Source organism: Leopardus geoffroyi, chromosome C3 (assembly GCF_018350155.1).
Source record: "Leopardus geoffroyi isolate Oge1 chromosome C3, O.geoffroyi_Oge1_pat1.0, whole genome shotgun sequence".
In the NCBI taxonomy this organism is placed as follows: domain Eukaryota; kingdom Metazoa; phylum Chordata; class Mammalia; order Carnivora; family Felidae; genus Leopardus; species Leopardus geoffroyi.
The window spans coordinates 33,686,743-33,696,158 of NC_059338.1; the positions used below are offsets into that span (position 1 = coordinate 33,686,743).

Genomic DNA, 9,416 nt, shown 5'->3' on the forward strand with positions numbered 1-9,416 from the left:
TCTTTTCCTGTTTTGCCAGAGAGAGGCTGGAAAAAGAGGAATCCAGGCCCTCCGCCGATGCCTGCCCCTGGGTGAGGCCTCATCCGACACCCATGCGCTCACGGGGAATGACCGAACGTGGAGTCGAGAAGACAGGAGGCCAAATGGTTTTCTAAACAGGACTTGCTGTCTCTTGGCCTTCTGGAGCCCAGGCATCCCAAGGAAGACTGGGGAGAGGTGGCGGGGCGTGGGGGCCGCCGAGGCTCGCACCCACACACATGTGCTTCATAGCTGTGACAGTGGGAGCCAGGGCGAGGAGTTGGGTGCGGGGGCTCTGCAGTCCCCCCGGCTGGCGTCCTGTCTCCCGCCCTGCCACACGCGACGCTCACGCCAGCCCACACGCAGCTCCACGGAGCGCAGCGCGGGTCTAGTCACACGCCGCGTCCTGAGGCTCCCCTTTAAGACCAAGCCCTGGGCCGGTGCCAAGGAAGGTCAGGGAAAGAGAGTCCACAAGCTGGGCGATCACATCGTGTGCACTTTTCTCAGCGCGTCTGGGTGACAGCGTGAAAGGGGTTTAAGGGCAGAGGCAGAGAGAAGGAGGAAGGCAGGGAGGGTGATGGGATGAGGAAAGACGGCACGTCCGAGCCTGGCCCTGCAGAGGGCTAGCTTAGCTGCAGACATGTCCCTCACAGCCCCTGGCTCGGTGGGTGACAGGGCGGGAGCCCCCAACTTGGCCTCCTCTCTCGCTTCATGGTGGCCAATGGGTTGTTCTCCAGAAGAAGGTGACACCTTCAGAGATGGCTTCAAACGAATGATTTTAAGCGGATACACATCGAGGGTTTATACTAAAAGGGTGTCGCCTATTTCGGGAGCAAACATAAAAAAACCAAATGTGCTTTTAGGGTTTCTCAGATCTGTTGCCTAATGCCTAGGGCGTATTACCAGCCCTGTTTTTCCTATTTAATTTATTAAAAACAATGCTTTTCAACACTGTTGACAAAATGAGCACGTTGAGTCATAATGGAGTGATATCCACACGAATCTACTCTCTGGGGCTTGAGAGAGCACTGTCGGGTGCTTTCTGGGGTGAAGGTGGGGGCTCATTCAATTGATTCAAGAAAACCAGAGGAGGAGACACATGAGCATGAACACCACAAGGCTGAGGTGGTGAGTCTTGTTTTCTTGGTTGCCGTCTGGGTTGCCTTGCAAGGTCCAAAGGACAGCTCAGTCAAGGGTCTCTGCTGCTTTCCACTCTCAGCTCGGCAGTTGACTTCTATCCTTTCCTGCAGGATATGAAGGCACAGCGTATTTCCCTCTTGCTCGTGGCTGCTGTGCTCTTCCTGTGCTCAGTGCATGCCCGAGGTCTGAGAAGATGTCTGGTGTCCATGGACATGCGCCATGTAGTAGAGAGTTTCCAAGAAATCAAAAAAGCCATCGTGAGTATGGGCTCAGGGTGAAGGTATGGGCAAGGGGGTGTGTCTCAGTTTACATCTTCATTTGAAGAATGAGTTCTTTTTCATTATTTTTTGTGCCTCGGGGGGGGGGGGGGGACATGGGATATTCATTGCTCGTGTCTGTTCGTCTGTTTCTCTCCACAGCAAGCTAAAGACACCTTCCAAAATGTCACCATCCTGTCCACATCGGAGACCCTGCACAGAATTAAGGTATTGGCCCCAATCTGCTTTTCCCTGTATTGTTATTTTTATGGAGAAGTAGCTCCAGGCTGAGAAAGAAATCCCCACCCTCTTTTCTCTTGTCTAATCTCCAGTATTTAATACTCTAAATATTCCCGGTTGCTCACTTGCCAGCTGATGCGTTAGGGCACCCTTGTGTCTCAGGGACGTGGAAGCCTCGTAGGAGGGATCAAAGAAGGATTACTTACCTAGAGAGAGATTGGGGGTACCACACGCTCAGATGGGACAGGCTGTCTGTGGCTCAGGTGATTCTGGAAGGTTTCATGGGGGAGGTGAGAAAATGAGCAGTGACTTAAAGGATGAGTTGGCTGCGGGTCGGTGGATAAGGGAGAAAGGAGTCTGGAGATCAGGGAGAATATGTGTGAGATCAGTGAATGTGTGTCAGGGGACGGTGAGGCAGCCAGGTTTGTGGCGTGAGGGACACGCAGGTGAAAGAGGTGAATGGAAGAGGATGAGATACACTAGAGTCATTTTACCAAGAACCTTAAAAGTCAGGCTGAGCGTCGACCTTGTAATAATGCAGGCAATAGGGAGTCACTGTGGGTTTTTGAGCTGAAGACTGTATGAGCCCAAGACCTTTTAGAAAGACAGATGGAGAATGTGAGGCAGGGAAGGCGGTAAGGAGATCAGCCCAACGGTCCAGATGAGAGGTCTTGAGGGTGTGTTAACAAAACAGTTGACTTATGAGGTGAGAATTCGCTTTCCAGAAGGAGCCACTGGGAAGTGCCTTTAAAAATGAACTCCTCCAGGGACACCTGGGTGGCTCAGTTGGTTAAGTGTCCAGCTCTTGATTTTGGCTCAGGTCATGGTCTCGTGGGATCGAGCCCCATGTCCTGAGCTGATTGTGCAGAACCTGCTTGGGATTCTTTCTCTCTCCCTCTCTCTCTGTCCCTCCCCTGCTCATGCTGTCTCTATCAGAATAAATAAACATCAAAAAAAAAAAAAAAGAGCCCCTCCAGTCCTAGTAAGCATTCTAGAAAGATCCAGTTTTTTTTCAGATATTTATCTCCCAGAGAAGGAGAGATAGCTGCAACGAGTTACTCTTTTTTTTTTTTTTTTTTTTTTTTTTTGGCTTCTCTGAGTGAAATGGTTCTTCTAGGAAGTATTGGGCCTGACTTATTTGTAGTAAACAGATATAGCCACTTACTAAATACTATTCCAGTCAACCGTATAAGAGACTCACAGGATATCCCAGCTGGAAGGGACCCAAAAGGCCACCTATTCCAAAACGAACATTTTCAAATGAGCAAATTGATAGATAACTTGGGCAAAAAAATGACCAGTCGGTGGTTGAGCCAGTGGTTGAACCCCCAGGCTGTCTCTGTCTCCAGATTCTTTCTCTTCTCAAGGTCTAGAAATAGCTGATGTTGGCATAAGGAAAGGGGTCGATTGGGAGGCAGGTCTTTATCATGTTTTCTCCTTCTCTCCCTGGTCAAACAAAAGTGTGCAATGTTTTGCCCCTTTGGTTGAGGGAACCAGCAGGAGAGAAGGAGGAGAAGGGTTTTGCGTTGCGAGTAGAGCTTGTCGTCTAGGAAAAGCTGCTTGCGGGGGCCAAGGAAGCTTTGTCGCTTTAATGCTAATGAAGATAGATGCACTGTTCCCACTGCACACTCCTCCCTTCTCAGACTGAGCTACAAATCTCCTGCAGAGCAGCTCACTGACTCGCAGGGCAGGGTGTAAATTGCTAGAAGAAAACTCAGCCTGGCCAGCTGCTCTGAGCTGTGTCCTAGGAATTCAACACCGTCACCGCCCCCCCCCCCCCCCCCACCAGAGAGATATGCACTCTGCCAACTGCGGACCTGCCCAGATGTGCATTTCTGCAGCTGTCAGTTTCCATCCTTGCAAATCTAAGCTCCATTCAAATGATCCCTGCAGTTTAAAAAGGACAGACCTGTGGTGGGGTGGGGAGCATCTGGGTGGCTTAGTCGGTTGAGCATCCGACTTCGGCTCAGGTCATGATCTCATGGTTTGTAGGTCATGATCTCATGGTTTGTGAGTTCAAGCCCCGTGTCCGGCTCTGTGCTGACAGCTCCCAGACCGGACCCTGCTTCGGATTCTGTGTCTCCCTCATTCTCTGCCCCTCCCCGGCTCATGCTCTGTCTCTCCCTCTCTCAAAAATGAATAAACATTAAAAAAATTTTTTTAAAGGACAGATTGGGGTGGTGGGGGAAGCAGAACAGGATAAATGCAATGTCATTACAGTGGTAGGAATGTGTGCCCAGTGCACACCGGGTGTGCCAATAGCTATTGATAGTTATGTATATATGTGTGTGTGTGTGTGTGTGTGTGTGTGTATTTATATACATGTTGATGGATGGGAGATGGAACAGAGGAGCAAACTGAAGCAGAACATAAGGAAGTACTTTTCCAGAAAGCTGCTCAGGCATGGATCCTCTCAAAAGGCAGGTGCCTAATTCTGTGGCTGGGTTCCATCACTTGTTACCGTACTTCCTGGCCATCAGAAAGAGGAGGTGAACCGCAATCTCTCCTCAGTGCCCTCGTCACAAGTAGCTTTGATGTGGTGAGAGCAGTGGGACGCTCTGAGACCGATAGGAATTTGAGAAACTTCACTTTTAGCTGTTTCATTCCTTGACGCCCCTACTCAAAAAGGTTGCTGCGGCCCTAAGACAGTAAGAGAAGAGGGCTTCTGGAGCTCTCTCTAATTTGTGTCTGTAGCCCTTAGATGTATGCTGTGTGACCAAGAACCTCCTGGCATTTTACGTGGACAAGGTATTCAAGGACCATGAGGAGCTGAACCCCCAAATCTTGAGAAAACTCAGCAGCATTGCCAACTTTTTCCTCTACATGCAGAAGGCTTTGCAGCCATGTGTGAGTTGCCACATCAGGACCCGGAACATCTGTCCCCCGTCTGCCCCAGGACATGCTGGGCCCAGTCGGCTCTCTGACATGGCTCTTGGACCAAAGGAAATCCCCTGCCCTGTCATCCACGGGGAGAACTGTCCAGAATCTCTTCCTCAGGACTTCCTCCCCGCTGATTCCCCATCAGACCCGGTTTCCTCACAGATAATCCTCCTGGGGTGACCACTTATATCAAAGTACTCCTCAAGTAGTCTCAGGGCTGGCTTGTGAGCGAGGCAGGCCCTCGAGTCCAGGCTTATCATAAGCATCTCCCTATCTCTGTAGTTTCTTTGTTTGGGACCCTTTGGGGTTTTCATACCAATTAACCTCTACGTTGTTCCCTCCTATAGTCCATCCCCAAGGGTTACCTATAAATTCATTGTGATCTGTTAAAAACAAACACCAGAAATAAAACTAAACCCAAACGAACCAACGAAAACTTAGACCAGGAGAAATCCTGGGTTCCAGCGCTGTCCTGCCAACGATCACCTGCGGTGACTTTGTGGCAAATCACCTCTCCTTTCTGTGCCTCGGATTCTAAAACTGTGAGAAGAAATCATGACCCCTGCCGTACTTGTATTAAGATTCGTTTCATCAATTACTTCCTTAGCCAATCCGATAAATATTTAGGGCGTCCCCTGTGGGGTGTTGCATTCACAGAGTGGTGACCAGACAGATTTGGCGCCTACTTCCCTGGCCCTTCCCGTCGGGTGAGCTGTAAACCCAGAAAAAGAGCAAAAGCCCTGGCAAACACAGGGTGACTCTATAAACAGACTCTACTCCTCCTTGCTGCTCCTTGCTCCTCCAACCTGAGTTTACCTACTGGACCCATCTTGGGGAGAAGGAGGAATGTCACCCAGCAGGTGGAAAGAGCGGGCTGGGTGGCAAGGTCCTCTGATGGGTCCTTCCTTCTCTCGATCACAGCAGGAGCAGAGGCAGTGTCACTGCAGGGAGGAAGCCACCAACGCCACCAGAATCATCCACGACAACTACAGTCAGGTAAGGATGGGAGGGGGAGGACGCGGAAGGCAGAGGTGGAAGGTGGCACCCTGACTGGGAGGGGCCAACCCTTCGGCCCCCACTCCCCCCCGTCGCTCATGGACTCAACAAGAGTTTATTGCCGGTCTTCCCCATCCGGTGTGTCAGCAGAGTGTGTTGGTCTTACCCCCTTTGCTGATTTGCTGGGCCCCCCTTCTCCATCACGCCTCCACAATCTTCTTCTGACCTCACATATCAGAACTAACCTGCGTTCAGTTTTGAGGGAAAGCACACACTACCTCCGATGGGTGTGATCCACAGAGGGAACAAAGATCCCCAGCGAACCGTAAGCTGCGGTGCACGGAACATGTTACCTGCCAGGTGGCACTGTGGGAGGTGACTGCCGCCAGCACTCTGGGGGTGACAAAGAGCAGTGCTTCTCCCGTACGCGCAGACGTAGAATGCACATCTCATACAGAGGTAGAGGGGACAGCCTGTGCTCCTTACAGGCATCCTCCGGAGACTTTGTCAAAATCAAATACAGGTTCTGGCTTAGGAAGTCTGGAACGAGGCCTGAAATTCTGCATTGCGACCACCCTGCCAAGTGATGCCAATGCTTTGAGTCAGAGCAAGAAGGCGAGAGGCCGTTCACAGCCTCCTCGTGGAGACGTTCCATAGAATAATATTGTCACAATGGCTAAGACTTTGTATTGTCCTTACCACGAGCCAGCTGTTGTTCCGATACAGTACAGGTGCTAACCCATGGGTTGCTCATAACCGTGCTGTGAGCCGTTATCTACATTTGACAAATGAGGGAGCTGAGGCACAAACAGGTGAAGTAATTTGACGAATGTAACCACTGCAACCAAGTGGTGGGTAGGACTCGATCCCGTGCTCCCTGGCTCCACAGGATATACTTTTGGATCTTACCATCTCCTTGCCGTCTGCTGGAAAGGGGCGGAAAGGAGACCGGAGTTCTAGTTCCCGTTCTGCTGACTGTCTGTGTGACATTGGGGAGGACACTTGTCCTTAGGGGCTTTGGTGCCTTCATAGGTCAGATGGGGACAACGTGTTACCCTACCCACGGGAGAGCACCGCTGGGGTTGAGACTTCCTCAGGGAGAAGTAAAGCAAGCTGATGGGAAAAGGAAAACAAACAAAAGAACTGGCCAGTAAGGCCTGTGTGTGTGTGTGTGTGTGTGTGTGTGTGTGTTTCTATGAAAAAAAAAAAAAAAACACAGGAAAAAGAAAAACAGAAGGCAAAGAATGAAGAGTTTTTCATTTTATTTATAAGTTGCTGACATGATGTAACCGCTTGTTTGGGGGAAACAATTTGGGTTGGCTGCTAGAAAAATAATTTGGGGTGTGAATGCTCTGCCAATATAATTGAATGAAAGGAAAGCCTCACGGGGCCTGGAACACGGGGAAAGCGTTGCCAACTACAAAGCCTAGAAAGGCAAGTTCTGGGGCGCCTGGGTGGCGCAGTCGGTTAAGCGTCCGACTTCAGCCAGGTCACGATCTCGCGGTCCGTGAGTTCGAGCCCCGCGTCAGGCTCTGGGCTGATGGCTCAGAGCCTGGAGCCTGTTTCCGATTCTGTGTCTCCCTCTCTCTCTGCCCCTCCCCTGTTCATGCTCTGTCTCTCTCTGTCCCAAAAATAAATAAACGTTGAAAAAAAAAAATTTTTTTAAAAAAAAAGAAAGGCAAGTTCTGACGATGATTTGCCTGGTTGCAGCTGGAGGTCCGATCAGCGGCCATTAAGTCTCTGGGAGAACTGGACGTCTTTCTGGCCTGGCTTGACAAGAATCATCAAGAAAATTCTGCTGCCTGAGGACCCACCTGGGAACCTGAAGGCCCAGGGAGGAGCGCGCCCCCCCACTGCCAGGCTTTCTGAGGGGAGGGAGAAGGGGGAAGACCCCGTTTTTATGCAGATGAGGGTGATTTTGAAAAGACCTCCCTTGAGCTTTCGAATTCTCTCCCCTGGGGCTGGGGTATTGCAGGGAAAAATCTAGGTTTCAATGATCTGCTTGCATTTGCAAGGCCCACGGGCTGGGCCCGGACTGCTGATCCCACCTGAAAATAACGAAATAGTCTGCTGTCATATTTATGATAAATAGGTCTGCCGAAACGTCCCGAGGGCCACCATGGAGGGGACGGGTCGGCTTCCCCCTAATTTATTGTGCAGTTGTTTTTCCCATGACTGTGATGGGAACAGAACGATACCTTGTAGTGTATATTGTACTGACCGGTTTTTCCTGAATAAACTCCGTCCTCTCTCAGTTAGTGGAAGTGTCTTCTCATTCGTCGAGGGCCAGTCAAGGAATCGTAGTGGTGAAGATTAGAAGTGAAAGAAGCCTTATGGGGCGCCTGGGTGGCTCGGTGGGTTCAGTGATGGCTCAGGTCACGATCTCTCAGTTCGCGAGTTCGAGCCCCACATCTGACTCTGTGTTGCTTGAGATTCGCTGTCTCCCTCTCTCTCTGCCCCTCCCTTGCTAGCTCTCTCTCTCTCCCTGTCTCTCAAAATGAATAAATACTTTTAAAAAAGTGAAAAGGCTCTTAAAGAATGCACATAGGTGGGGAAGCTGAGGCTAGAGAAAGCTAAGAATCACTGAGTCCCAAAGTGAGTCAGTGAAGAGATGGGCTCCACACTGGGTCTCTGAAGCCTCCATCCAGCACCTGTCCTCCCTCCACCGATGATCAAGGAGATGGATGTGGGGCTCCAACCACCGGCAGGTTGGTATCTCTCCTCTTCTGAGCTTCATTCTCCTCTCTCTCTCTCTCTCTTCCCATTTCTTTCTGTCATTTCTTTCTTACTGCTCCCAGCCTAGATACCTCTTTTCTGACCCTCAATTCACCCTCCATGGGTATATATGTTGTGCTAGAGAGAAGGTGTTTCCAACAGAGGGATGACTGTCCCGGCGAAAAAGTATTTCAGCAAGTACAGCCCAGAGCAGGGGGTATCGGGCACCATCTTCTAGAAGGACACTCCTCACATGGCTAATGGCAGTAACAACCGTCACTGAGCACCTGCCATATGACAGGTGCTGAAAGAAGCACTTTATATGCACTACCCTGGGTCAGCATCTATGGTGGAACTGGCCGGCTGAAGCATCCTTTCTTCCTGAGGAAGAGATCTCGCAGAACATGCTAGAGTGCACAGAGCAGGATCTCTGCAGTCGGACGGACCTGGTTTCAATCCTGTGTGACTCTGAACAAGCTACTTAAGGTCTCTAAGTCTCAGTGTCCTCTTCTGTAAAAGGGGGACCATGACAGCAATCTCCAAGTGTTGCTGACAGCACCAAGTATGGTGAAGGGCCCCCAGGAGCCCCACAGGGTGGGGACCACACAGCATGGTGTAAAGAGTGCCAACCAGGAGCCATGATCTGGTGTCGAGGCTTCTCCTGCCATGAACTGCCCAGGGCAGGTCACTAAATTTCTTTGGTCCTTAGTTGTCTGGAAGGTGGACACAGATCCCTTTAACAATCTACCGCGTGTGATCATTCGAAAGCCAGAGCCATAGGATGGTCTAGAGAGCCCTACTGTGTGTATACCCTGCCTCCCCAGCTCCGTTTCCTCTGTGTCCCTAGTGCTGGTTGGGGTTCACTCCCACCCAGCCACACTGGCCTCCTCTGCGTTCTTCAGACACACTGGGCATGTTCTCATTTTAGGGCCTTTGCACTTTGTGGGCACACACGCATGTAAACGGAGGTAGGGTTAAAAAAACAAACCCAGGGGCGCCTGGGTGGCTCAGTCGGTTAAGCGGCCGACTTCGGCTCAGGTCGTGATCTCGCGGTCCGTGAGTTCGAGCCCCACGTCAGGCTCTGTGCTGACCGCTCAGAGCCTGGAGCCTGTTTCAGATTCTGTGTCTCCCTCTCTCTGACCCTCCCCCGTTCATGCTCTGTCTCTCTCT

At 50.9% G+C, this 9,416-nt stretch overlaps 1 protein-coding gene across 1 annotated transcript; it reads left to right on the forward strand.

Annotated features, from left to right (window-relative positions):
• Window positions 1–1,271: 1,271 nt before the first annotated feature.
• On the forward strand, window positions 1,272–7,930 carry IL19 (interleukin 19). The gene is made up of 5 exons (XM_045455400.1): window positions 1,272–1,415; window positions 1,578–1,643; window positions 4,350–4,502; window positions 5,457–5,531; window positions 7,242–7,930. Exons 1-5 carry the CDS (start codon window positions 1,272–1,274, stop codon window positions 7,335–7,337), a joined length of 534 nt encoding a protein of 177 aa, XP_045311356.1. The 3' UTR covers window positions 7,338–7,930.
• Window positions 7,931–9,416: the final 1,486 nt, after the last annotated feature.

Coding starts and splice junctions, on each gene's coding strand:
- IL19 (XM_045455400.1), top strand. CDS start 1,272: ATGAAGGCACAGCGTATTTCCCTCTTGCTCGTGGCTGCTGTGCTCTTC. Junction 4,503..5,456: donor AGAAGGCTTTGCAGCCATGT/GTGAGTTGCCAC, acceptor TCTCGATCACAG/CAGGAGCAGAGGCAGTGTCA. Junction 5,532..7,241: donor TCCACGACAACTACAGTCAG/GTAAGGATGGGA, acceptor GCCTGGTTGCAG/CTGGAGGTCCGATCAGCGGC.